The sequence below is a fragment of the Felis catus genome, chromosome F1 (assembly GCF_018350175.1).
Source record: "Felis catus isolate Fca126 chromosome F1, F.catus_Fca126_mat1.0, whole genome shotgun sequence".
NCBI lineage: Eukaryota > Metazoa > Chordata > Mammalia > Carnivora > Felidae > Felis > Felis catus.
Window position 1 is genome coordinate 66,312,247 of NC_058384.1, and position 27,888 is coordinate 66,340,134.

The 27,888-nt window shown below is 49.1% G+C and overlaps 1 protein-coding gene across 11 annotated transcripts; it reads left to right on the plus strand.

Moving 5' to 3' along the window:
- The first annotated feature begins 8,492 nt into the window (after positions 1-8,492).
- Positions 8,493-25,340, plus strand: FCRL3 (Fc receptor like 3). Of its 11 annotated transcripts, none has more exons than XM_023247510.2 (15): positions 8,494-8,716; positions 8,798-8,889; positions 9,484-9,504; positions 10,426-10,668; positions 11,140-11,397; positions 11,635-11,919; positions 12,936-13,223; positions 13,552-13,830; positions 14,893-15,171; positions 15,529-15,648; positions 21,370-21,426; positions 22,521-22,640; positions 23,087-23,155; positions 24,756-24,787; positions 24,860-25,340. In XM_023247510.2, exons 2-15 carry the CDS (start codon positions 8,862-8,864, stop codon positions 24,995-24,997), a joined length of 2,217 nt encoding a protein of 738 aa, XP_023103278.2. In that variant the 5' UTR covers positions 8,494-8,716; positions 8,798-8,861; the 3' UTR covers positions 24,998-25,340. The 11 variants fall into 11 exon arrangements, with proteins under 11 accessions (XP_023103280.2, XP_023103281.2, XP_023103278.2 ...); XM_023247511.2 differs by having other exon boundaries at positions 24,872-25,340; XM_023247512.2 differs by lacking the exon at positions 23,087-23,155 and having other exon boundaries at positions 8,493-8,716.
- The last annotated feature ends 2,548 nt before the right edge of the window (positions 25,341-27,888 follow it).

Here is a 27,888-nt window from a genome sequence, read left to right on the forward strand (position 1 = left end):
CCCCACGTTTTCTAAAAGGCCTGGAGAACATGTCGGGGGCGCCCTTTCCTCTTTCCCTTGGTGAGTTACTGGAAGACGGCAGTTCTGCTAAAATTTGGTTGCTTCAATAAACAACCGCTGAATAATAGAAAGAAAACAACCAAAAAGAATTTTCAAAATTCTGTTCTGTAAACTCAAGAGTCTGATAGCACGACCGAAGGGTGGGAGGGAGTTGTTTCGAAACATAGAAATGAGTGTTGTCAGTCATCCTCGTAAGTGAGTAACGGGCAGCAGAAAATGGAAGCAGAGCATGTGACTTTCGGGACAGCCTGCCCCCCAGGCCACGGCCACCACGGAGAGGATGGCTGTGCCCCCAAGTGTGCTGGGCTTGGCAAATTCACCAGGCTGTCTTCACCAAGGGCTATAAATAAAAAGGCTATTAATGCAATTTGACTTGGAAATGAAGTCTTAGAAAGGACTGAAATTTACCAGCCAAGGCTCAGCCGACCGTGAGACCGTCACAGCCAAGGGCAGCATAGTAGCAGGTGCAGGTGGACCAAACAGAACACAGCCAAATACACTGCCCACCAAGACTATCGGGGAAGATGAGCTCACACGTGCAGGGAAGGTGGCTTCTGATTCATGCTTCTCCACTCACGCTGGGGCGGCGGGGACAGCTGAACTCAGGACAGGGCACCAGCCGGAGCATGTGAGCCTGGGCTGCGATGAAAGTCTTCACCTCGCTGGGCTCTGGGGTGCTCGGTGCTGAGTTCGGGGGGCTGGTTGGCTGGCTAACAAACGAATCATGAAACAGCAAAGTCCCAAGTGGCCCAGAGCAACTTTGCTTGGCTTTAAGACTCGTGAAGTCCAGACACAGAAGTGAATAGCGAGGCGGAGTTTGATGGCTCTATTTACCAGAAGGTGAAGCTGAACAAGCCGTTGGGTCTCCAGGTTAAAGATGCTTCATGTCAGCAGTGTTACCTTTCCGGAGGTACGATTCCCAAAAATTCCAATCTCCCCCCCCACACACACACACACAAAGAAGTAAAAGGTCCTTTCAGCTAGCTCTAGAGATCTGGGATAAGGATCAGAATTATAAAGATCAGAACGCAAAAAACTTGGGGGGCTGTCATGCCCTGTGGCAATATGGGGAGGGGGGGACACCCATGTGAGAATGATGCTAAGGGACTGAGCTGAGATCGAGGTAGCCTTGTAAGGCTGACATCAAAAACCAAAGTCTAGGGTCTGTGAAGCTCCAGCAACCTGGGAAACCACCCTCCCTTTTGAGTGGGGACCTCAAAGACTGCCAGTCTTAGTAAGAGGGAATCGGAAGGAAGCGGGCCCTCCTACCGACGGGTGCCTGGTTTCGGGTCATTTGGTTAAATCCATGCTTGGACGGGGAGTAAGGTGATCCCATACTGCTAGTGCCTCCAAAAGACCAATTTTTCCCAAAATGGATTTTAGCAGCTAAATATGCTTGGGAAAAAATAAAATCAACTGAGTCTTCAAATTAATTCTAAAGATTATTTTCCAAATGCAATAAGCACACAAAGACAGGCCCACAAGGAAACAAGACACCATGAGTCACACTTGGAAGAAGGAAGGAGACACAGGTCACACCTGTGGTTGGCTGATTAGGACTGAAGTAGACAGAAGGCCCCAATAACCAATATTTGGAATGAAGAACATGCCATGATTATATATTCTGGAGTTATTAAAAATTGAAACAAGGGCCACCTGGGTGGCTCAGTCAGTTAAGCATCTGACTCTTGGTTTCAGCTCAGGTCAGGATCTCCCAGTTTGTGAGTTCGAGCCCCACGTAGGGTTCTATGCTGACAGTGTGGAGTCTGCTTGGGATTCTCTCTCCCCCATTCTCTCTCTGCCCCTCCCCTGCTCATACTCTCTCTCTCTCTCTCTCTCTCTCTCTGTCTCTCTCAAAATAAATAAATACACTTAAGAAATTAACACGAGAAGATAATACACAATCTTAGTAAAAATGAAACTTAGATGAAATGGACAGTTCCCAGAAATTTTTTTTTTCCAGGAAGAAACATTGAAGACAAAACTGAAAAAGACACCATCTGAGAAAGAACACCTAAGTACTGCTGTAAGTTATGAACGAAATTGAACCAGTGGTTTAAAACTCACGACAAAGAAAACTCCAGGCCCAGGTAGTGTTGCTGACAATCCTACCAAGTGTTTTGAAAGAAATAATAGCAATTGACACAAACACCCGCCAATATTCGAACCAGGGAATGCGCTTCGTGAGCGACTGTGTGAAGCAAGTGTAGTTTTTATCACATCTGTTGCCCTTTTCTAGAGGGGCTTGTATAGTTTTTTTGCAGGTCTTTAGGGATCTCATTTCTCCTGTGGGGCCGACAGAGCTCTGGGAGTTCCCAGCTGCACTCACGACTGCTTCCCCAAGACCAGCCCGGCTCCTGTGGGTATCCTTGTGGCCACACCGCCGGGCAGGCTGTGCAATTTTCCCAAAGACTCAGGGAAAAAACCATTAATTCAGTAATACCAATGTCATTTGGGCATCCCAGGGTGAAAATTCGCTTCTAATTCTATTTTCCATCCCCCAATTCAGCCCAATACACTGAATGGTTTCTGCAGTGAGGGGGTTCTGGGTTTCAGGGTTTCCGCAATGAGATTAAACAGTAACCTAAGATCTTCCAACGGTATAATTACATTGAGATGCCACAGATTCTCCTGTACACTCCTTCCCTTGTCGGCATCCCTAGGAAGAAAGTGAGGTTCAAAGATCGGATTCCCTGTAAGAAAAATTCCAGACACATTAAATCGAAATACAGTAAAACCTTGGATTGCGAGTAACGTGTTTCGAATACATTTTAACTTGATAAACGAGCGACGTCTTGCAATACGAGTTGTACACGATACTCAATGTCACACGATCCCAACTGAGCAAATGGGTCCTTGAAATTCGCTTTGATATACAAGTGCTTTGGATGACAAGCATGTTTCCAGAATACATTATGCCCCCGCACCCACGTTTAATGTCTCCAAAGCCCCTAACGCAGACCCACTCACATATGAGGAAGGAGGCCAGGTAAATTCTCGTTGGCACCGGTAGGATGCCAGTCGGTTAAGCCAGAACCTTTGGACATAAACTCAGTGGCGAGAAACCTTCCAGCAAAAGGTTAATGTGGGCACCAAACGCTTACTATTTTGGGAGCTGGTGGGAACCACTTACTCTGTGCCGTCCCCCTGGCTTTCACTTCCCCTCTGAGTAAGATATGACACTGTGGTTGTGGACCGAGGGGAGGTATGAGTGACAGCGTCCACACCCTCCACCAAGCAGACGGGCTGCTGCCTGGGGGGGTCTGCACCAGCCTGAGGAGCCCGGGAGGGGTTTTTGCCTTGTGCCGCACACTCAGTCCAGGCGGAACACGCGTCTCAGCGGGTTCTGGAAACTAAACTGCCACGTGTGTTTCTGAAGCGCGTGCCTCGACCGGTCCAGTGAGACTCGATCCTTCCTACGTGTGCACCCCAAGAACCTGAACTTCCTCCCCCTTTTTTAACTTCCTACATTTGTTGGTCACGTCCTCAGAGGCACAGACAAAGCCCCGCGTGCCCATTTATAATAACTACATAATCTTGACCCTTACACACTGGTTCTTCAAATTCGTTCACCCCTGAGCCTAGGGAATACCGCAGGAATTCAAGAGTGAGCCTCCAATTTGCATCGTGGGCCTTCACACAGGGTGGGGTTTGGGGAGACTGATGCAGGAGACTTGCTAGGCCTGACGTGAGCAATTTGAAGCTAGATTGTTTCTCGTGTTTTGTAGCTCACAAGGAACCTTACAGCTCAAAAATATTCTGGTCACCAGGGCCTTAAAAAGCTTCACAGATTTCTAGTTTGACTAAAGCATGCCGTAGCGCTGAAGCTGTGAGTGCCCTGGAAAGTTACTCAGGCTACCCTGGCCTCTGTGGGGTCACCCCTGAGCCCCCCAAGGCTCCGCTGCCGGGCAGACCCCGTGGTCATCCCTGTGCCTCCTGCCCACAGGTAAAGCCCTGCCTCATTCGCTCCTTCAGGCCCCCGATGAGGCTATTGAACCCTTTCCTTACTGGTGTCCATGGGGTAGTCCTCCCCTGTAGAAGCATCCACTGGACGATTTCATAAAAGCACCACAAGCCGATGTCACCTAGCAAGGTCACAAAGCCATACGCCTCAAGGCTGCGGGCTCAGTAAACTTAGAAGGGAGGTTCAGCATGAGCCTCTTTCTTCTGCAAATGCCCTGCTCTCACTAAATCCCAACGCCGAAAGCCCACCTTGTGAATATGCCGCTCCTTTGTTTTCCTTTCTGCTCTGTGTAAGCCTATGCTCCAAATTTTGTGTCTCGGAGAATTTGCTCTCAAAATCCTAGATTCCCTCCAGGGCAGGGGAAGGTCTGTGCCCGCACAGAGACTAGACCTCTAGTCTTGCGTCCGAGGCGGAAAGCGTGGAGCTGACTTGGCAAGCCTCATTTATTACTCGCCCAGATTTACCAGGTGAATCATTTCACTTCTCCCGGGATGGAGCGAGCTGAGGAGACAGCCACGTGCACACACACGGCACGGGACCGGTGCCCCCGACGCGACGCTCACGAAGTTATTCACGCACGTCGGAAGTGATCCCGTCCGGTTAGGCCTGCCATACGTAGCGACTAAAAGTACAAAACTTCTAGTTACGTTTGAATTTCAGACACACGAGGACTGCTTTTTTGGTGTGAATTTATCCCAAATATTGTATGGGACACAGTGACATAAAAATCGTGCGTTTTTTGTATGCAATTCGAATTTACTGGGGACCCTGCATCTGGCAACACTCCACTTAGTGGCACGCGCCGGGCTAGAAGCTGAGACTATAACATGCACACGATGTGTCCTCGCCTTACGGAGGGGAAGATCGGAAATCCAATATTTTTGGCACCACGTGGCAACAGCATCCAAAAGGCTGCTTCCCGAGCACCTCTTTCCAGGCACAGGAAACGATGGTTGGCAAGAATCAGCATCACCTCCGCCTCTGACCGTGGAATGAATCGTATTCGTTCACATGTAGAGTAAGTCTGACTCGAACACACTACATCTCAGAGCTGCATTCAATCGACTCTTTCTTCTGTTGACAGTTGTGCCGGACGCAGAGAATTCAAAGCTGAGCCAGCGCCGTTTCCCTCCCCAAAGGTGCTTACAGTACTGGGGATATCGTCAAAGACACAAGAAAGACATTGTGCTGCACCGTCCAAGTGCACGCTCTGCAGAGGAAATTGGAGTGTCATTGAAGCACCCACGGTGAACGCCCAGCTCAGATTCAGTAGGGAAGACCTCTCAGAAGAGGTGGCATCCACACTCTGTCTAATCAATAGTTTACAATAACCCCACACTACACGACAAATGGAGTGCAGTTTTAATAAATAGTTTAATGTAGTTTAGAGCGATGTAACTGATACCTCATCTCCAGACTATCGCAGGGACCTTTAACTGGGAGTGACTAAGGAAATATCCTTTAAAATTTTTTTAACGTTTCTTCATTTTTGAGAGACAGACAGAGACAGAACAGGAGCCGGCGAGGGGCAGAGAGAGAGGGAGACACAGAACCTGAAAGAGGCTCCAGGCTCCGAGCCGTCAGCACAGAGCCCGACGCGGGGCTCGAACTCACGGGCCGCGAGATCACGACCTGAGCCGAAGTCGGACGCTTAATGGACTGAGCCACCCAGGCGCCCCAGGAAACACCTTAATGTCTGAACTTCTTCAACTGTCATCCTGCGCTTTGTCGTTCATTCGTCTTCCACTCATTCAGCAACCACTTGTTGGCGACTCACCATATGACAGAGCTCTGGACGTGGGCACCGAAAACACAGTGGGATTTGGGATAGGAGCAAGATTGGAGCGCGGGAAGCCCTGCACGCTCCTTCTTCCCGCAAACACACCAACTCAGGAACGGCTCACAGACAAATTCCCTTTGTGAGAGAAATCAGAAACTAACGAAAGGCTTCTACGTCCCGTGAGAACATGAACTGAGACCCACCAGAGCCAGAAGGGAGATTTGAGTCCAGGGGACTCTGCCTCTGACACAGCAGCACGAGAGCAGGAAGAGAGCCCCTAGAACCCAGCTTCACCCAGGGGAGGTGGGGGTTGGCTCCTGCATCTGGAGCCGCTGTTTCCTGCCCTTTGCCAGTCTGGAGCACCAATGGGTCTAGCCACTCAGGGAAGTGTGGGGAGTCTGCAGATGGCACTGGAAGGTGTCAGTGATCCTCCCCCCTGCTCAGCACATAGGAACAAGGCAAAAATCCCGGTTTTCAGCTTCCCCCCGGGGAGGGAAAGAGCTGTAGAGTGCCCCAGAATCTCTGACGGGCTGATTGGTAGGGGTTTCCTCCTGCATGGGGCCAGTCTGCGAAGACCTGGGCAGGTGTCTTCTTTGTCTAATGAACAGACACCTACCCAGAGAGTCAAGGAAAATGAAGAGCCAAAGACATGACAAACACAGTAACACTTTAAATTTCCACGGGGCGCCTGGGTGGCTCAGTCGGTTCGGCATCCGACTTCGGCTCGGGGCATGATCTCGCGGCTTGTAAGTTCGAGCCCTGCATCGGGCTCTGTGCTGATGGCTCAGAGCCCGGAGCTTGCTTCGGATTCTGTGTCTCCCTCTCTCTCTGCCCCTAACCCACTCGCATTCTGTCTCTGTCTCTCTCAAAAATAAATAAACATTAAAAATTTTTTTTTTAATTTTAAGGGGCACCTTGGTGGCTCAGTCGGTTGAGCGTGCAACTTCGGCTCGGGTCATGATCCCGCAGCTTATGAGTTTGAGCCCCGTGTCGGGCTCTGTGCTGACAGCTCGGAGCCTGGCTCCTGCTTCGGATTCTGTGTCTCCCTCTCTCTCTGCCCCACCCCCACTCATGCTCTGTCTCTCTCTGTCTCTCAAAAATAAACATTAAAAGATTTTTTTTTAATGTCCAGAAACAAATTCTAATAAAGTAGAATTATAGGATTTACCTGACAGAGAATTAAAAATAACCCCAGAAAGACACTCCCTGAGGTCCAGAGGCCCATGCATGCACAAGCAAGAGCTACAACAAAGAGATAGAAACCATATAAAAGAACCACACAGGAATCACAGAACAGAAGAACACAACTGACCTGAAACATTCAGGGAAGCGACTGGACAGCAGACGAGACCCCGTGAAAGAAAGGACCAGACAACTGAAGACAGGTTGACAGAAATACTTCAGTCAGGGGAGCAAAGGAGAAAAGGTGAAAAAGAGTGAAGAAAGGAAAGGGAGAGGCCCAAGAGGCTGAACAATACACTATGAGAGTTTCAGAAGGGAGAAAGGGCCAGAAAGATAAGCAAATAATGGCTGCAGTTGCTGCAGACCTGGGGAGGGAAACGGACAGTGAGAGACGCAGGTGAGGCTGAAACAGGAAATAATCAGGAGGGACCCTTGGACCCTGAGGTTGGGGAGGGCGTCTCTGAGGAGGGTCCGGGTCAGACACAGGGCCTGTGTGTGAGCCCACAGGGGGCGTCCCGCCCGCAGTTTGCGGCTGATCTTGGTGGACTTGGGTAACCGACCACTTGGACCACTTGTGTTTGTTCTTCACGCATTTACATTCCTGCTCTTATATTTTCAGTTCACCGCTACAGAGTAAGCCCATGAGACCCTAAGTGCTCTCCCCACCCCCTGGACCCCAGCGAAAGCAGAAGAACCCCAGGCCTGTGACCTCGTTGCGTGGCTGTAGGCACGTGTTGTAGTTTCCAGGACATGGAAATAACAAATCTTTTCTTTCCCCCACGTGTCCTGATGGTTATTGCCGGAGGCGTCTAGCCACAGCAAGAATCATGGGGGCGGGGGAGGGGGTCCAGCCACTGTCACCTGCATGAAACAGCTTCCTGTTTGTGTGCTTGTCCCTTCACCCCCTCGCTGTGCAGGTCTAGGTGGGACTTAGGGAAGCCCGTTTTCCTCATCTGAAGAGGGTTATGTTTTTTGTTTCTTGAGTAATTTTTGTTTCTTAAGTAATCTCTGCCCCCAACGTGGGGCTGGAACTCACAACCCCGAGATCAAGAGTCACATACTCTACCGACTGAGCCAGCAGGGCACCCTGCTAAGCTGCAAATTTCCATTAGGTTTTTTAAGTTTTTTTTTTTTTTAATTTTGAGAGAGAGAGAGAGAGAATATGCATGAGTGGAGTAGAGGCAGAGAGAATCCCAAGCAGGCTCCACCCTGTGGGTACCGAGCTGGATGCGGAGCTTGATCTCATGACCTTGAGATCATGACCTGAGCCAAAATCAAGTGGCGGACATTCGACCGACCGAGCTGCCCAGGTGCCCCCGCAAGTTTCCATTATTTTCCTCTTCAGCAACTTCAGCCCGGTGTATGCAAAGGTCAAAGAGGGTTTTACATCTGCTTTGATGCCTTGACTCTGTGGGGCTCACACTCCGAAACGTACACACACAGCACGCTCCCCACCTGTGTCTATATCGGTACCTCACGTGACACTCAAGTTTGTGTGAACGTAAGATAATGTGGGGGGGGGGGGTTTCCATCCGAAAAATGAGGACAGTGTCATTTGAATACTAGGAAATCTACAGCGTGGCATTTTCAGAGAAGCCGGGCACAGCCTCAGACAGTCTTCCTGGCAGACGTGAACCGGTGGAAGGAGGCCACCAGCATCTAAAACTTCACAGCGGCCAGCCCCGAACGACAGACAGGGAGGCGGCCACACTTACGTTCTGCGAACACAGGCAAGCTAGGATCACTTTGCTTCCTCTTCTTTAGTTCTCGCAGACCTTATCTGAGTCCCGCTCCCCATACTTCCTTCACAGATGGGACAGAAGCCTGGCTTTTGGTGAGACGGTCTTCCCCTGCCCTCGGCCAGGCCCGGCCCCCATGCTTCTGTGGCTGCTGCTGATCCTGGGTGAGTAGAGCCCAGACTGGGCTGGGCGCCCGACGTTCCTAATGCCAGCCGGGGCAACCCCGGGGTGGGGGGGCCGAACCCCCGGGAGGCTTCTGTCTCTGCTCCCAGCGGACTTCAGAGACACAGCAAGAGGCGCAAAACGAGTAGAGCTGGTGCCCAGGAAGACCCACAGGGTCCGGAGACCCCCAGAGCAAGCCAGGTGTGGGACCCCAGGCCTCCCCCTTGTGTCCTCTCCCAGCTCCCGGGAAGCTGGGGCTTTCTCCCTGCCAAACCACACCTCGAAACGCGCAGATAAACAGTTAGGGCCCACGCGGGCGAGGGAGGGAAGGTCTGCAGAGCAGCATACCTCCCTTCCTGAGAATTTAAGTCAACGTTTCACCAGAAGTTGAAGAAAGTAGGGGGATAGGGCCCAAGCAGCAAGGTGGGGTGGGGGGGTGGGGGCGCTGGGGGAGGGGGGTGTGGGATGTGGGCCAGGAAATGGGAGGAAGCGTCAGAGAAGCAGCCGTGGCCGGGCTGCGGGGAACGGCCGAGTCTAAGTGCAGAGGCAGGAGCCCCATCGCCCGGTGCTAACCTTTCACCTTGGCTCTCACACAGCTCCCGGACGACAGCCGGCAGGTCAGTCTTTCCTTCTCTCTTCCCCCTGCTCTCCGGGCACGGGTCCTCCCCTGTACATGGGGGCTGCGGGGAGTGGGTCAACGTCAGCGGTGACACCTGTGACCATGGCGGGCGCGCCGAGCCTCCTGGGGTCTCTCCAGCCTCCGGTTCTCTCCCCCCTCGCGTGAGTGAAAGAAGCATTTGCAGAGGCAGGAGGCTAATGCCCAGAACCTTCCACGCGTCTCCTCTCTTCCCTAAGGACCCCCTACCCCCACCCTGTATGCTCGAGCCCGAGCCACGGTCGAAGGACAGAGAGATAAAGTGCTGCAGCCTGTGTGGCTGTCCCGCTTCAGTTTCTGGTCCCGTTGGTCAGCTGCCGTTTTATGCACAAAGACGATTGCGCAGGCAGCCCGTGCCCCTCCATTCCAATTCTTCATATCCCTCCGTTTTGTATTGTGTCTGACTTGGCTGGAGAGCGGACAGAAGTTGCCTTCCCCGTGAAATCTCAAGGGAAGCAAGGTTTAAAAGTAACGAAAGTGGAAAAAGACGTGTATTGATCGTGAGCAACCAAGTAGGAAGTGGTTTGTCAGAGTCTAGAAAGTGGTTCTGAGGCTCATTCAGCCAGGCCCACCTGTGCCTTGGCAGGAATGTCGAGGACAAGAGCATCTCAGAATCAGCCCGCCCCCAGAGGCCCGCACGGTGTCTGCCCAGCTGCCCGTCACATCTCCTGAGCTTTTCTGAGCCCACACCGGGGACCTGAGACCTCTCCCCCCTGACACCCTCCTGCCCACCTCCAGGCTGGGCAAAGAGTAAGGAAGACCAGACTCCGCCCCAAGCAGGTCCCTGGGTCCTGTCGTCTCCCTTCCCACTGGCAACCAGCCCTGGTTTCCACCCACGTCCCATTCACCTTCACCTGCCTGACACTTTCTCTTTCCTGTTCAGGAGCACTTCCAAAAGCTTTACTTGTCCTCAAACCTCCATGGTCCACAGCCTTCAAAGGAGAGACAGTGACTCTCTTCTGTAAGGATCACCATTCTGTAGCCTGGGAATACGTATCTTGGTATCACAATGAGACTCCCTTGAGAAAACAATCCGGAAAACTCCAAATAAGCAAGTCTGGACATTACAGATGCAAGACCCAAAGATCTTCCCTCAGTGACCCCGTGCATGTGCAGTTTTTATCTGGTGAGGAAAGAAGGGGGTGGGTCTCTGAAATCAAGCCCCTGGGCGGCACGTCTGGAGCCTGGGCGAAGGCAGGGAACCCAGACAGGGTTGCGAGCCCGCATGTGGCTATTCGGTGAGCTGATGCCAGTGGGGAGAATAAGGAGATAGCCTGCGGAGGATCGCGCATTGTCCGTCTCCTCCATCCAGAGAGGAGTCAGTAACCCAGAAGCCACCAGGCAAAAAGGGACTCGGGTCTGAAGAAAGGTAGGGTGTCAAATTCCTCAGCTAACGACACTTATGAGGATGTCTCAAGGACCTGTTCTGAAAATCCGTTCGCTGTCCTAGGACAAGGGAGAACTGGGTACTGGGGCCACAGGGAAATGTTGGCGGAGGACGGTCACAGGTGCATGCAGGGCTCTTTCTTCATGGGTGGAAATGAGGCTTTGCAGAAAGAAATAGATGGGATATGTCATGTTCGTTCACTCTTTGCAGACTGGCTGGTCCTCCAGGCCTCACACCCTGCCTTTGAAAGAGATAAAGTAGTTCTGAGATGCCGAGGGAAAAAGGAAGAAGCTATTGTGGAAAGGACTTACTACAAAAATGAAGAAAAAATTAGAACTTATAACTCAAACATCACAGTATATCCAGACTTCAACGATGACAGCAAATATCATTGTACTGCTTCTGGGACAAATATTTGGGGGGGGTCATGGACAGAAACTTCACGACCTTTGAAGATCCAAGTTCAAGGTAATGGCTATACTCCCATGGGTAATAGGGCTTGGCAAGGGACCAGCGTGTGGGATGGAAGAGGGGTGCTCAGCGGTGGGGATTTCGTGAGCGGCCTCTTCCGAGCAGCGGTGGGAGGGAGACAAGAGGTGGCTCCACCTGCGTGGGTCCCTACCTCTGATCCTGAGGACACAGGTCCACCTCTGCAGGAGCTCAGAGCCTCACTGCCCCAGGAACTACATTTGTTCGTCTCTCTAGAGCTGTTTCCGAGTCCTGTGCTGACAGCCAGCCCCTCCTGGCCCATCGAGGGGAGCCCCATGACCCTGACATGTGAGACCTGGCTCCCTCCACAGACATCGCACACTAGACTTCAGTTCTGTTTCTTCAAAGAGCACCAGGCTCTGGGGGCCGGCTGGAGCAACTCCCCGGAGCTCCAGATCCCCACCACGTGGAGTGAAGGCGCCGCCTCCTACTGGTGCCAAGCAAGGACGGTGATTCCCAGGATCCTGAAAACAAGCCCACGATCCCAGATACGTGTCCATAGTGAGTGTCTGCGGGGTCGGTCTTGCCCCCTGGGATCACGAACGTGCCTGAGAGTAACAGCCAGGCATCCTGCCATCCTTCTCTCCTGTGCTTGGCATTGGCCTAACTTCCCCGCAGCATTCTCTTCCCTCTGAGTTAGGTGATAGTAGTTATTGATCGTGTGCGGGGTGCCCAGCCCTGTGGGGGCCACAGACACGTACGGGATGTGTTTCCTTGTGGGTCAACACAGAACAAGAAGCTCTGATGACCGCACGCAGCCCATAGAAGTCCCTCTGGTGCGTCCATGTGTTGGTTGAAAATTATTCCAAAATAATAAGAAAAGAGGAGGAGAAACACAAACCAGAATAGACAGAGCGGGATGTGGGGAGAGAGAGGTGAGGCTGGAGGGACCTGTGGAGACAGGTTTGGGTTCCGATCAAGTCACGTCAGGGCCCACGCAAGCTTCCCGTGTTCTCACTTGCTCTGCTGTCCGGTGATGCATCAGAGATGCCTTAGACATAAAGGGCCATAAAACTTGACCGTGGTCAACATTAGGTTTAAAAGAAGATCATAGGCACGTGCCCACATTTCCCGAGGGTGGGAATTGGTGTGTGGGGGACAGGCTTTGCTCCCTTTAATAATCACGTACACAATCAATTCCTCAATTCCTCCTTTAAAAGACCCCTGCCGGGCACCTGGGGGGCTCAGTCGGTTGAGCGTCTGGTTTCGGCTCAGGTCATGATCTCACGGTCCGTGGGTTCCAGCCCCATGTCGGGCTCTGTGCTGACAGCTCAGAGCCTGGAGCCTGCTTCCGATTCTGTGTGTCCCTCTCTCTCTGCCCCTGCCCTGTTCTCACTCGGTCTCTCTCTGTCTCTCTCTCTCAAAGATAAATAAATTTTTTAATTGAAATAAATAAATAAAAGACCCCTGACTATTGCACCTGCTGCTATTGGCTCATTAACAGCAATACCAGCCTTCTCCTTGGCCCTGCAGCACCTGCCATGGAGACCCTGTCGTGTCCTCCTCCGTCCTCCTAGGGGTCCCTGTGTCTGGTGTGAATCTAGAGACGCAGCCCCTTGTGGGCCAGCTGATTGAAGGAGAAGACCTCGTCCTTATCTGCTCAGTAGCTGCGGGTACAGGGACTGTCACGTACTCCTGGCACCGGGAGGGCTCGGAGAGGAGTTTGGGCAGGAAGACCCAGAACGCCCTGTCTGCAGAGCTGCGGATAGCCTCCGTGAGGGAGCAGGATGCCGGGAGGTACTACTGTGCGGCCGACAACCTGGATGGCCCTGTCCTCAGTAAACGGATCAGAATCACACTGAGAGGTAAGTTCCTCATTCCTGTCACTTGGCCCCATTCCCAAACGGGGGCTTAGGTTCTCTGTCAGCCACGAGGATCTTCTGACGGAAGCAAGGAACGGAGGTTTGAAGATTTAATGGCCAACCAAGGAACAGCAAAGATGCAAAGTCAGTCAAAACAACTTGCTTCTTGTGGAGAAGACTGAATAGCAAGGAAAACAAATAAAAATTATCCAGGATTCCTTCCCATGGTTCAAGGAGGACGTCTACTTTTAGGGGCCTTGAGTGGAGCCATTAATCTACCACAGTGTCACAGTGTCAGGGACCTTCTCTGACGGCCCCCTGTCTCCCTCAGTTCCAGTCTCGCCTCCAGTCCTCACCATCAGGAGGCCCAGATCCCAGGCCGTGGAGGGGGATGTGGTGGAGCTTCACTGCGAGGCCCAGAGGGGCTCTCCCCCCATCCTGTACCGGTTTTATCATGAGGACGTCCCCCTGGGGAGCAGCTCGGCCCCCTCTGGAGGAGAAGCATCCCTCAACCTCTCTCTGACCGCAGAACATTCTGGAAACTACTCCTGCGAGGCCAACAACAGCCTGGGAGTTCAGCGCAGTAAGATGGTGTCCCTCAGCATCACAGGTAAGCAGAATATGCTCTCAGCAGTCACAGCTAAGAACAGATTATGTCTTCTCACAAACAGAGAGGCCTCTCTAGGCTTTTGGCTGGGGTGGCGTCCCAGCAAACTGCCCACTTCTGCCTCCGCCTGAGACCTCCTGGGACTCTTCCTTGTGACCACACATTCTGAAAGTCATTTCTTCTGTCATTGTCATTGACAGCCATGTATTCCACTCAGTCTTTCTACTGGAGGCTCACAGACTCTCCAAAATACCAAATGTATGATGGCTCAGCAGATAGAAAGCTTTATCTCCAAATCCCTTTGTCCAAGAACGAATGACGAGATTGGTCCTTGCCCACGTGCTCCTCCACTACTCCCATCCCATCCCGAATACTTCATGTCTGTCTGGATTATGAGACAGCGTGTCTCCTCACGGACACTCACGGGAACCAGACCTACAGAGCTTCCTCATGGCTTCCAGACTCTAAGAACCTCTGTGGCCTTCTGACTCCTTGAACGACAGGCTATTTCATCTGTTGTTCTCAGTATCCCCAAACAAAATTTTTCCTCGCCGGAGGACCCAAGGCATCTCACACCTCCCATTTTCAGTTAGCAAAGTGCGTGTCCACTTAGGGGAGACCCCTCATCCAAGTGAGGATTACTCTGAAGTGCCCAGCATTTGGGGGCTGGAGTGGAGCACTGGGGCATAGGAAAAATGGCAGGATAAAAGAGATAGGGCAATGACTTCCAGTGACTCAAACCCTTACGTTCTCTGGGTTTTTCCATGACCCACATCACTGGCAAAAGTGTTGGACATGCACCCCAAATGTTTGTTTATTAACTATATACATGCAGATCTTTACTAACTTTAAATGCATGTTGTAAAAATGAGACTCAGAGAGATTAAAACTTCCAAAACATCGAGATCATAGAACTGATAAAGGGCAGAGACAGGACTCAAAGTTAGTTGGGTTCTCCTGATCCCAGGTCCGTGTTCCTACCACTAAATCAGGCTGGATATTTCCTTTATTAACTAGTATGCATACTCAATTAATACTGCAAATGAACTGTGTTTCCTCTTTCAGTTCCAGTGTCTCACCCTGTCCTCACCCTCAACCCTGATGTGGCCCAGGCTATGGTGGGAGATGTGTTAGAACTTCGCTGTGAGGCTCAGAGGGGTTCTCCCCCGATCTTATACTGGTTTTATCATGAGGATGTCATCCTGGGGAACACCTCAGCCCCCTTTGGAGGGGGAGCATCTTTTAACCTCTCTCTGACCACAGAACATTCTGGAAACTACTCCTGTGGGGCTGACAATGGCCTGGGGGCTCAGAGCAGCGAGACGGTGTCACTTAACATCACAGGTGGGTTGGGGGTAGCTGGCCTCCAGGTTACAGTTAAGGTCAAGAAAATATTTTTCCCTATAGACTGTACAAATTCTGCAAGCATCAAAGAGTTTTTGAACATGCACACAAGACTTGGGACTTCCAGAGATTGGTGCTGATTTCATGGGGGAAGGATAAGGGAACTATTCAATCTTAGATGCTGACCCTCATGTGCTGTTATTTTCAAAATTACAAATTATCATGGAGATAATCAACCAAATGGAGAAATCAGAATCCGGGAGAAACCTTCCCTGAGAGATCTCTAGCCCCCACCGACATGTTGTCTAGATTAAAAACATTTGCCACTGGGACTCAAATATAGCTCTTCCCGTGTAGGGCTTTCCAAGAACAAAGTAACCCATATCACTGTGGGAGTCATCGGGTGCTTGCTAAGCATGCTTGGTCTTGCTGCTACGGCTGCTCTGGTGGGTCGCTTCAGAACCCAAAGGAAGTCAGGTGGGTGTCTGTGTCTTGCCCTTTGGCATTGTGACTTTTGCCATCACTATGATAATTTGGATTTATGCGATGCATCCCATGAAGGTCATTATTCCCTTCCAAATACTAGACCCTCCGTTCTACTCACTGGCACTCTGTAGGCAAGTGACAAAATAAATTTCTCAGTAAGGTTGCTACTCCATGTGTTTAATTTGAGATTTAAATCAGGTAGCAGAGTTTGCTTCCAATTAAAAATTAGAACGGTAAGTATTTACCATTCCACCCCTGGTCCAAAGCTTACTGAGAACCAAAGGCATAAAAAAAGAAAAAAGTCTTCATTTGTAACAAAAAATAGACAACAGCCACAGACGCAAACCATAAACTCTGAGATATATCTGAATGCCAGTCACATATTGTGAAATTCGGATAAAATTAATATAGGTGCTGAGAATGAAATTAAAATTTCAGTTTCTTATTGTTGCTACTTGTATAGAAACACAACTGATTTTTGTATATGGGTCTTGTACCCTGCAACCTTGCTATATACATATTTATTAGTTCCAGTCTCTGTTTTGTAGATTCCATCAGATTTTCTATATAGGTGATTCTGTCATCTGCAAATAAAGATAGTTCTCCTCCTTCCTTTCCAATCTAGGTTCCTTTAATTTCTTTTTTTGCCTTAATGCACTGGCTACAACCTCCCATATACAATGTTGAATAGAAGTGGTGGACGAGAGCAGACATGCTCGTCTTGTCCCTGATCTTTGGGGAAAGTATTTGGTCTCATCGTTATGATAATATTAGCTGTGGATTCCTTCTAAATGTTCTTCATTAGGCTAAGGACGTCCCCACTATTTGTAATTTGCTGAGAAACATTTTTTATAGAAAAACATTCTATAAAAAAAAACCACTTTTTATAGAAAAACTGTTTGTCAAATGACTTTTCTACATTGATTGAGACGATCATAGGATTTTCTTTTCTAGTCAATTGATATGGATTTTGAGTTTTGAATGTTAAACCAGCCTTGCATTTCTCAAGTCAGCTTCACTTGGTCATGATTGTTGAATTTGATTTGGTAAAATTTTGTTAAGAATGTGTGCATCTATGGTCATGAAAGATATTGCCTGATAGCTTTATTTTCTTGTCATGCCTTTGTCTGAGTTGATGTCAAGGTAATACCCACTGAGTTACTACTTCTAGTGTTTTTCATTCTTTTTCATATTTCCATAGGGTATCATTTTCCTCCTGCCTGAAGTACTTCTTTCTTTTTCCTTGTTTATTTATTTTGAGACAGAGAGAGAGACTGATAGAGGGAGAGACAGAATCCCAGGCAGGTTCTGCGCTGTCAGCACAGAGCCTGAGGCAGGACTAGAACTCACAAACCATGAGATCATGGTTTGAGCCAAGGTCAAGAGTCAGACGCTCAACCAACTGAGCTACCTAGGCGCCCCACTGCCTGAAGTACTTCTTTTCACATTTATTACAGTATGGGTCTGTTGGGGAACCTGACTAATAGTGTTGCTAAAGTCTACTCTATCCTTACTGATTTTCTACTTGATCTATCAACTACCGAAAGAGGGGTATTGAAATCGCCAACTATAATTGTGGATTAGCCATTTCTTCTTGCATTCTATTAGGTTTTGCCTCAGGTATTTGGAATGTCTTTTATTAGGTACATAAGTGTTTATATTGTTTGTGTTTTTGATGAAATGACTACCTTATCCTTGTGAAATGATAACTTTATCTCTGTTAGTATCATTTACTCTGAAATAGTCTTTGATATTAAGGTAAGTACTATTAACATGGTATTTCTCTACCCATCTTTTTACTTTTAATCTATTTGTGCCCTCATACTTAAAGCATTTTTTTATAGATAGCATAGAGTTAGTTCTTGCTTTCTAATCCAATACGTCCATCTCCACCTTTTAACTAAAGTGTTTAGACCATTTACATTAATGTGATTGTTGATAAGGTTAGATCTAAGTCTGTTATTTTGCTATTTGTTTTCTATTTGTCCCATCTGTTCTTTGTTTTCTTTTCTCTTTTTTTCTACCTTCTTTTCGAACAACTGAGTATTTTTTATGATTCCCTTTTCTTCCTTTATTGGTTTATTAACTTTATAATTCATTGTTTTGTTTACTTTATTGGTTGTTTTGGGTTTATAGTATAGATATTTAACTTACCACAGTCTATCTTCAAGTGACATGGGATCATTTCACATATAGTATGAGAATATTACCATTGTGTCCTCCATTCCTTCCTTCCTAGCTACGTTAACGTTACTTTTGTAAATAATCACTTACCTGTTAAGTAGACTTAAGTATAATTTAAGAATCTTACATATTGAATCAAGTAGTTACCACTTCCAATGTCCTTCATTCCTTTTTGTATCTCCATATTTCCATCTGGTATCATTTTCTTTCTGCCTAAGAGACTTCTTTTGACATTTCTAATAGTATGGGTCTGCTGGTGATGAATTATCTCAGCTTTTACATATCTGTAAAAGCCTTTATTTTGTATTCCTTGTGAAAGACATTTTTGCTGGCACAGAATTATAGGTTGAGAGTTTTTTCTTCTTTCAGTATTTTATTTTTTTTTTAATTTTTTTTTCAACGTTTATTTTTTTTATTTTTGGGACAGAGAGAGACAGAGCATGAATGGGGGAGGGGCAGAGAGAGAGGGAGACACAGAATCGGAAACGGGCTCCAGGCTCCGAGCCATCAGCCCAGAGCCCGACGCGGGGCTCGAACTCACGGACCGCGAGATCGTGACCTGGCTGAAGTCGGACGCTTAACCGACTGCGCCACCCAGGCGCCCCCTTTCAGTATTTTAAAGATGTTGCTCTACTGTCTTCTTGTATGCATTGTTTCTGACAAGAAATCTGCCTTCCTTCTTTGTTCTCCTGTGACTGCGTTTTTCCTCTCTACATGATTTTTCATGGATCAAGGATTTTTTAATTAATGGACTCTTTTATCCAATGCCTTGGGTGCCTGTAAAGTTTCAATACTTTGTACTTTGGATTTACTAAAACCTTACTTTCTGTCTGCCACTCTGCTTGGCATAAAATGGCATTTCCTTTTCTATCAGGCCAAATGTTTCTGTTCTCCTTTTCTTAGGGCTCATACTGAAAATCAAGCAAACAAACAAAATATTTGGATCTAACTTTAATGAAAAAGTTTACATATTTTTCTTAATGATGCTGGTCAAGCATTGTCCTTTTACCCTTCTTTTCATGTCAATCAATGAGCCTCTGTCCTGTTCTTTGTATGAAAAATAACACCAACACTTTATGACTGATATTTAAATTTTTTTTAACGTTGATTTACTTTTGAGAGACAGAGAGAAAGCACGAACAGGAGAGGGGCAGGGAGAGGGAAACATAGAATCTGTGTGAGAGAGGGAGACACAGAATCTGAAGCAGGCTCCAGGCTCTGAGCTATCAGCACAGAGCCCGACACGGGGCTCGAACCCACGAACCCATGAGACCATGACCTGAGCCAAAGTCGGACACTTAACCGACTGAGCCACCCAGGCGCCCCTTATGACTGATATCTTAAAGCTACCTAGTATTTTCATAAATAACATTACCTATAAAACTAGATGTGTATATCATTTTTTAAAATTTTTTTAATGCTTATTTATTGAGAGACAGAGCATGAGCAGGGGAGGGGCAGAGAGAGAGGGAGACACAGAATCCCAAGCAGGCTCCAGGCTCCAGCTGTCAGCACAGAGCCCAACGTGGGGCTCGAACTCGCGAACCGCGAAATCATGACCTGAGCCGAAGTCGGATGCCCAACCGACCGAACCCCCCCCAGGCGCCCCTTATTTTTCTTAATATATAAGGAGAATAAGAGCACTAACACCAACAGTACTCATCATAAAATGTGTCATTCATTTAGAGCCCACTAAATGAAATTTTACAGCTTGTCTACTTCTCCCAATCATTCCATAACTACATTCAATCCAATCAATATTATTATCACCATATTAGAGTGAAAAATGAGGCTACTTCATAAGTGAAGTCATCTTTCCAAGTTCATGTATCTATTAAGCATCAGAGTTAGGGCTCACCTGGGGATCTCCCTAGCCCTTGACTCCATGTTCTCTCCGCTGCACCCTGGTGACTTATGGAAGGCTGGTTACACATCCTATTTCCCCTACTTTTTCGATCTCATCACCTATGTGGGTGGCACTTATTAATTAGTAACATACTACAAGTGCAGACATTGAAACCTTACTGCCGAAGTTGATAGTGTTCAAAACACCAGCTGGTTCAGTCGAAGCAACAGCAAACAACACATGGGAGGCAAGATTAGCACTCATCACTTCACGTGCTCCATGGGGACAGGAGCCCAAGAGTTTCTGACCTCCAGATCTAGAGAAGGTGTTGTTTTACATAGCGAGCTCAGTGAGAAATTCTGACAGTCCACCAATCAAGGGGTATCTGCCTTTCTCATTGCAAAATCTGGCTGGCTGGCTGTGCTTCCCTCACAGCAAAGTCTTCCTTCTCATTATCCATCAGTCTTCTCAGGGAGGAGCTCAGCCCTTGCAAACTCTTCTAAAAGAGAAGAGCTCTGCTCCTTAAACCTGAGCGTACCCAACCCGTTACCAAAGGCGATGACAAATGTAATGACTCTACGATTGAGCCGCCTGGATGAAAATCCCAGTAATGTCACTTGCCAAATACTTGCTATATGGCAGGTAAATTAAGCTCTCCAAACCCTTTCTTTGTGGTCAACATAATAGTATCTACCATTTTGGGGCTATCTACATAAGCTCTTAGTACTGTGCCTGGCCCATAAATCTTCAGTGCTATTAGCTTGTGTTATGTAAATAGCCACCTTCTGGGTCTGTTTTCTGTTTTAAAAATGAAGAGATAAACTGACTTACAGATGCATCGTGGGACTTAGCTAACCTCCCCGCAAGGGAGGACGTGGGCTGTTGACTGATGTGAACTGCAATTGCTCTAAGGAGGGAGACTTGAGCCGGGATCACGAACCTCCAGTTCAACTCAGGGTTTGCAGACATCAGTCAGTTATTCTTCGTGAGTGTGTTTACTTGGGGCAATAACTCGTGGTCTGCAAGCCCGGTGAGACAGACAGAGAGCCACAGATAAGTAGGCAAAGGTCAGAGATGGGAAATTGGGAGGAGTCTGGCATGGGGGCAGGCCAAACAGATTTCAGTATTTCAGTGATGATGGAAAACTGCCATATTTTCAAGGCCGATGGAGTAGCCTTCCAGATTACGTTTACATGTAATCACCTATTACAAAATTGTCAACTTGTCTTTTTTTTTTTTTAGTCCTCAAAGTGCATGCTTCAACTTGCTCAGTTGTTTAACAAATCTTTACTGAATATTTTCGACATTCTAGCCACTGAGAATACAAAAGCAATTAAGATAGCTTGCAGCCTCAAGTAACACACTCTTTCATGGTGGAGAGATCGAGGGAAACATACAAATGGGTAATTACCATCCAATACAGCGATTCTAATATTGCAGGGCTCTCCGTGCATGGAGAGAGGTCATTTCATACAGCTTGCTGGGACCAGGCAAAGTCCTGGAGGAAGAAAGATAAGTTGGAATCAGCCAAGTGAAAGAGAAAAAGGGGTGTGGAGCAAACAGTATGTACCCACAGTGGTTGGGTCTGCCAGGGCCCCAGGGACACAGAGTTCTGAGCTTGTTATGGGGGCCGTACTGATTCACGCCGTGGGGAACTCTGTCTCCCGGTCTCTGTCCCCCAGGGCCACAGACAGGACAGAAAAGAGGAAGTGAGGAAGCACCAGGCCCAGAGTTAAATAGTAAGTTGTCTCTCTTGTGCTGCTTGGCCATACCTCCTTAGAGTGCACGCTGTTGCTACTCGGTATGATTCTGGACAAATATCTTTCAAGATCCCACCTTCCTCACCTGTAACACGACGTGGAGGGTGGGGCCAGATATTCCTTAAGATCTACTGTAGCTGAGATCTAGAATGAATCTGATTCCCAGGAAAGGACATTCTAAAGTAGGGCACATTACTGACACAGCTCACCCGCCATCAGCGATCCTTTGTTTTTCTGGAGGAGTTTCGGCCACTGAAGCACCCAAGTGAGGTCTCTGCTTCTTGTGCTGACAACATTTGCATGATTTATTTACACCCACAAGATAGGGGCACAGAATTATGTACATTCAAAGATATTTGACTGGACTTCTCATTAACCTTTTCAAATTCTCATGAAATCCATAAATGGGATTCGCAAAAGCTGCTTTCAGTCGTATTTGTGGATGCTACTCAGACCTACGTGTCATTTGCTTATCCATGTTAACCTATTTCCTTAAATGTGTTCTGGCAGAGAGCTGACCACTGGCACCTTAATGGCACCCTCTTTCGGCTGCGCCTCACTCTTTCCCCGGCTCATTCCTCCAGTACGCAGTCACTCAGCGCATCATTTTTGAGTGCTATCAGTGTTAAATTCACAATATTAATCACGGAAGGAAATAAAATTGGGGGGAAAAAAACAACCCTTTTCCCGTAGGGCCTTCGGGCTACCTTACAGGAAAGGTAGATTATTGTAACACAAGCTGGAGCATTGAAAGGGACCTTTTACAAAAGACCAAGGTCAGGTTCTATGGGAACGCAAAGTCTTTGTGTGTCAACGTCTAAGCATTTAAAATTTTGAGAATAGAAAGTTAGGCAAATACTAGTGTTTCGTGTGTCGGAAAGACCTTGAGACGGTGCACTTTCGCCCTCTGACCTTGCCTCCGTCCACCTTTTCTGCAATGCTGCCTTGGGTTGCATCTGGCATCACGTGCCTTCTGGGTTTTCTTGAGGGAGCCACGCAGACTCTGGCTTCCCTGAGACTCGGTACGATCCGCCAATGCTTCTGTCCCTTGTGCCTCTCCCCGTCTGTCACAGGGACAATCCCAAGGAACATCGGGAGCGTTCCTGGCCCAGACCCGCCAGCACAGGCCCTCCACGGCCCACCCAGTCTGAGCCGGCCAGCCCTAATGGAGCTACAGCCCTTGTACAGCAACGGTGAGGGTTCCCCAAGGAGCTCAGGGCTCCAGGGACGAGCCAGGCTGGGAGGACAGACTGAGCGACAGCCCGTGGCCGAGCCACACGCCATTTAGTTTTAAAGTTTATTTGTTTGTTTTGGGAGAGAAAGAGCACACGGGTAGGGGAGACACAGAGAGAGAGAGAGAGGGAGGGAGAGAGAGAATCGCAAGCAGGCTCCACACCGTCAGCCCAGAGCCCGACATGGGGGCTCAACGTCATGGACCGTTAGATCATGACCTGAGTTGAAATCAAGAGTCAGGCGCTTACCCGACTGAGTCACCCAGACACCGCAGAGTCACATTCAGTTTTAAAATGACATTCCTGGCACTGTGTCCGAGACAGAAGGCGGTTATGAACTTGGTGGCTGAGAAGAATCTAGAACGTGGGCTCTTGACTACAACTGGCTATGGTCTCCTCTCTCACAGTCAGTCCTGGCGATGACGACCTGGTTTATTCCCAGATCTGGAGCAGACAGCACAGAGAAGGAAGTCCAGGTGAGACCTAGAGGGGAGGCGGCGGCGTGCGAGCGGATCCGCAAGGGGCCTCTGGTCAGGCCACCCGAGTGGTGCCACACGGAAGGCAGGCATCGTCTGTTCCTCTCGTGCTGCTGTTATAGGACTGCGTCCCTTCCCGCTTGCCCGTGTGCACTGCCACCGGAACCCCATAAAGTCTCTGAGGACAGACGCTGTCATTTTTTATTAATGTATCCGTAGCATCTAGTTCAATGCTTAGAAAAGTGTGGGCCTCTTCAAATATTTTTTGAAAGGACGCATGGCCAGCAACTGCTTGCATAAGCCGCTCATAACCTAAGGTGTAGACGATCATCGTTCTCCTAACTGGTCTCTTTATTCCTGATCTTCTACCCGGGCCCCCAGCACTCGGTTTCCAGCACGATCCCTCTGAGATTCCACGGCCGATCACACCCTTCCTAGAATAACTGCCTCAGCGGCTTTTCGTTCCAAAGCCAGACCCTTGCCTCCCGCCTCCTCGAAGCTCTGTTCTTACTCTCGCCTCGCAGACCCTTGCTGTTTTCCTTATCAAACTGGGCTGTCACATGCTTCGGTGCTCACGTGTCTTATTTGTCCCGGAATGTCCCTACCCCCACCTGGTGTACCCGGTGAGCCCTGCTCCCATGTCAAGACATAGTTCAGGTTTGTCTGAGAAACTCGGGGTGCCTCTGTCAGCCCTCCCTGTGTCCAGCCTCTGCAACAGCAACAGAGTCTGTACCTCGGTCTTGGTGTGCATAATACTCGATGCGTTTCTTCCACGCCTGTTTATCCCCCCTAAAAATTATAGGCTCTTTGAGCATATGGGCTGAACCTGTCGTCATTTCTCTGCCCTTGTGGCTCACCAGTGCTTAATAGAAGGTCATTGTGGGGGTGCCCGGGTGGCTCAGTGGGTTGAGCGTCCGACTTCAGCTCAGGCCATGATCTCACAGCTCGTGAGTTCAAGCCCCACATTGGGCTCCGTGCTGACGGCTCAGAGTCTGGAGCCTGCTTCCAATTCTATGTCTCTCTCTCTCTCTCTCTCTCTCTTTCTCAAAAATAAATAAACATTAAAAAGAATTTTTCTTAAAAAGGTCCTTGCCCACTGAGCATATTGGCTGAATAAATACAAGAAAGAGATCCTGAGGACCCTTTGGAAGGATAGAAGAGACGTACACACTGAGATTTCTTAAGGCTTCACCGCAAATCTCCACTGGGAATTTGCCATGTGGCCTTAGGATGCCAACCCCCTCTCCAGCCTCCTCCACTTTCCCCTCACAGACTAAACCACACGTGTCACCTTCCCCTAACCAGCGTGGCCATAGAGGCCCTGAGTGGGGGTGGGACGGGGGCAGGGACCCACTTTGCCGGAGCGATGAGCAGTGGAGAAAGAAAGAAATGCCGGGAAGCCACTCTGGGCATTTGCTGGGCAGGGGAAAGGCTTTATCAGTGTGTGGGGAAGGGATGCTCTGTCTGAGGCTGGGAGGAATCCAGCAGAGCCAACAGTCAACAGCTCAGGCAGCAGAGGAAAGACTGAAGTGCATCACGAGGGGGTTGTTAAGTTGTCACCCGCAGTCTAATACTTTTCTTTCCCCCTCCCACCCAACAGCACATTCACCAAGGACGCATCAGAAGGGTGAGGTAGGTCCCCTTTTCTGGCTCTCTCTCCCTTCTGTTCTTCCTCACCCATCCTTGGGTACTTACTGTTTGTAGGTTTTCCACCAGGAACCTGCAATCATCTATTCAGAGGTGAAGAGGGCAGACCCCGACGACCCTGCACGGCAGGACCGTGAGGAGGCCGCAGAAGGCTATGAGAATGTCCCATGCGCGTCGCTGGCCTTGGACCACTAGCCCCATACCCAGAGCGGCCTCCAGATGCCTTCTCCCCATTCTCTGCAACCACTCACCTTCCGTCTGGGAGGCTGGGTGAAAGATCCGTCCCACTCCTCCGTGCCTGAGTCTGGGTGTTCTGTGGGAACAGAAGGGGCAGCATTTCAGTGAATGCTGCACGTTTTCACAGTAGAGACACACGTGAAGGCAGGGCAGTTGGGCCTTCACCTCCTGGGCCCGAGGAGCAGAGGAGGAAGGAGGGATCGTCTAGCCGGGATCACGAGGTCACAATCAATGGCCACGTGTTCCAAGCGTGATCAAAAGCCTTCAATGCACCATCTCTGAATAAACAGTTTGCTCCAAACACCTTGCTTCCTTTTTTAGGTAGATAGATGGTAAGTGATGATGCTCATGCTGATATTAATGAATAAGACTCGGGGGCACCTGGGTGGCTGAGTCGGTTGAGGGTCCGACTTCGGCTCAGGTCATGATCTGGCAGTCTGTGAGTTCGAGCCCCGTGTTGGGCTCTGTGCTGACAGCTCAGAGCCTGGAGCCTGCTTCGGCTTCTGTGTCTCCCTCTCTCTCCCTGCCCCTCCCCTGTGCATGCTCTGTCTCTGTCTGTCTCAAAAATAAACGTTAAAAAAATTTTTTTTAAATGAATAAGATTGGGGGACGCCTGGGTGGCTCAGTCGGTTGAGCGTCCGACTTCAGCTCAGGTCATGTTCTCACAGTCCATGAGTTCAAGCCCCACGTCGGGCTTTGTGCTGACAGCTCAGACCCTGGAGCCTGCTTCAGCTTCTGTGTCTCCCTCTCTCTCTCTCTCTGCCCCTCCCCTGTGCATGCTCTGTCTCTGTCTCAAGAATAAATAAACATTAAAAAAAAATTAAAAAGATAGAAGCAGGTATGGGACACACACCCCAACCCACACAGAGTCTGTGGTCTTCAAGACCCTTCCTCTCTCACAACATCAAACTTCCCCCGTACCCATAGCAGCTGAATTCCACCGTCTAATTGTTCAACATCCACTACTTGGAGGCTCCGGAGGCCTGACCACCAACCCCGGAAGCCCAGTGGAGCTGGCGACTCTCACGACTCAGCAGGCGAAGCCTAGTGCCGCCCCGGAGCCCGCATGGCCTGAGCCGGCAGAGGAGGGAGGGGGCACGGCAGTCCTGGGCCCACGGGAGACACCTTCCCTCTGCCCACCGGCTCCCGCTCGATTCCTCCAGGGCCTAGCAAGCACTGAGTGTCTACCACTGAAGAAACATTGGACACGTGTGGGGGATAAGTTGAAGGATTCTCTGAGCTTGCACCAATGGGTTAACAAGGCTTGGGGCGGAAAGCCGCTTCCACAGGATGAAAGCGTCTGCGAACAGGTAGAGGTCGAGGGCCGCCACCACAGGGCGAAAGTGCCCCACGTTAGCCAGCGAGAAAGATGGCTCGTTAAGCCTGAGGCGGCGTGCCTCACTTATCTTAGTCCCTAGAAAAGTTAAGATAAACAGAAACGGTGCCTAAAGTAAAGGGCCGCCTGCTGGGCGCCCAGATGTCCATCTGTCTTGACCCTAAGCCCTAACACCGCATACCTTCGAAACCCCTTCTCTCTCACACACGTGAATTAACAATGACTGTTTTATCGTTTCTTTCTGCACATCCATCACGTATGTAAGCCTTCTGACCCTAATAAATACGGAGCGAGGACCCTTACTCGGGGTTCTTGTCTCCGCCCGGACATTAGCCTCTCTCGTTATCATTTCTGCATCCGCTCTCTTGCTGGACAAGAGAGAACTCCAGACTCAAAGTCTGCAACAAAAAAAGCATGCCATGTGTGCTTAAGTCTCTGGAGAAGGGGCAGAGTTGCTCGGAATCATTTGTGTTCGTAAGGGATAGCTGGAGTTGTTAGCCTGTATCACCTGGGGTGACGCTGAACTGTTCGCAACCACGAAAACAACAGGCCTTAGCAAGCTAGCGCACTCACTGATGACGGCTGTGTATGAACTGATACAAGTTATGGGCAGCGTGGATTTTACACCCCCCCTTGTTTATGACGTTAAGTAAACAGCACAGTGACGCTTTGCAAACCTTTGAAATAACTCAAGAATAAAAAGTAATAAGTGTATTTCAGATGTTATTCTTTTCCCCCGCGGGCGTCGGAAGCTTGGACAACAGGAAGTGTAACAGACAGCAAAATGCAGTCCAGTCTGAGGTTTCAATCTTAGCCTTAGGAAATCATCTGGCGAGCTAATTTGCTGAGGGACAAAAGTGATGTCCTTCGTAAAGAGGAAATACATATTAAAAAAAATTTTTTTAATGTTTATTTTTGAGAAAAAGACACAGCGTGCAAGCAGGGGAGGGGCAGAGAGAGAGAGAGACACAGAATCCAAAGCAGGCTCCAAGCTGTCAGCACGGAGCCCGACGTGGGCTCGAACTCATGAACCGCGAGATCATGACCTGAGCCAAAGTCAGACGCTTAACCGACTGAGCCACCCAGGCGCCCCTCTTTTTTTTTAATTTTCTTTTTTAAGTTTTTTCTTAAGTAAGCTCTACACCCAACATGGGGCTTGAACTCATGACCCTGAGATCGAGTCACATGGCTCCACTGCGTGAGCCACCCAGGTGCCAGGAAATACGTATTTTTATTATGAAAGGGGAACTTGATGTCTTATTTCCATATCATCAGATACAAAATGCTATCTAGAACGTATGCCTGGCCTTTAAAGAGAGCAAGAAGTCCAGGTGAAATCTGTGCCTACGCTTCAATCTTGCTCTGAATGCCCCCCAGCTTTGGGCTGCGGGAAGAATAAAGCCATATAAGGAAGGCAGGACATGCCATGAGGTGCCAGCTGTGGGAAACCCATCTGAAAGAGTGGTGACAAAAGGGAGCATCAAGGCAGCATCCCGGGCCCAGTAAGAGTCAC

Bases quoted from the DNA above. Each gene is read 5' to 3' on its own strand.
- FCRL3 (XM_023247510.2), top strand. From the start codon at position 8,862: ATGCTTCTGTGGCTGCTGCTGATCCTGG. The intron at 15,649-21,369 runs GTGGGTGTCTGT...TCTGTCCCCCAG, and splicing joins CAGAACCCAAAGGAAGTCAG to GGCCACAGACAGGACAGAAA. The intron at 23,156-24,755 runs GTGAGACCTAGA...CCCACCCAACAG, and splicing joins GCACAGAGAAGGAAGTCCAG to CACATTCACCAAGGACGCAT.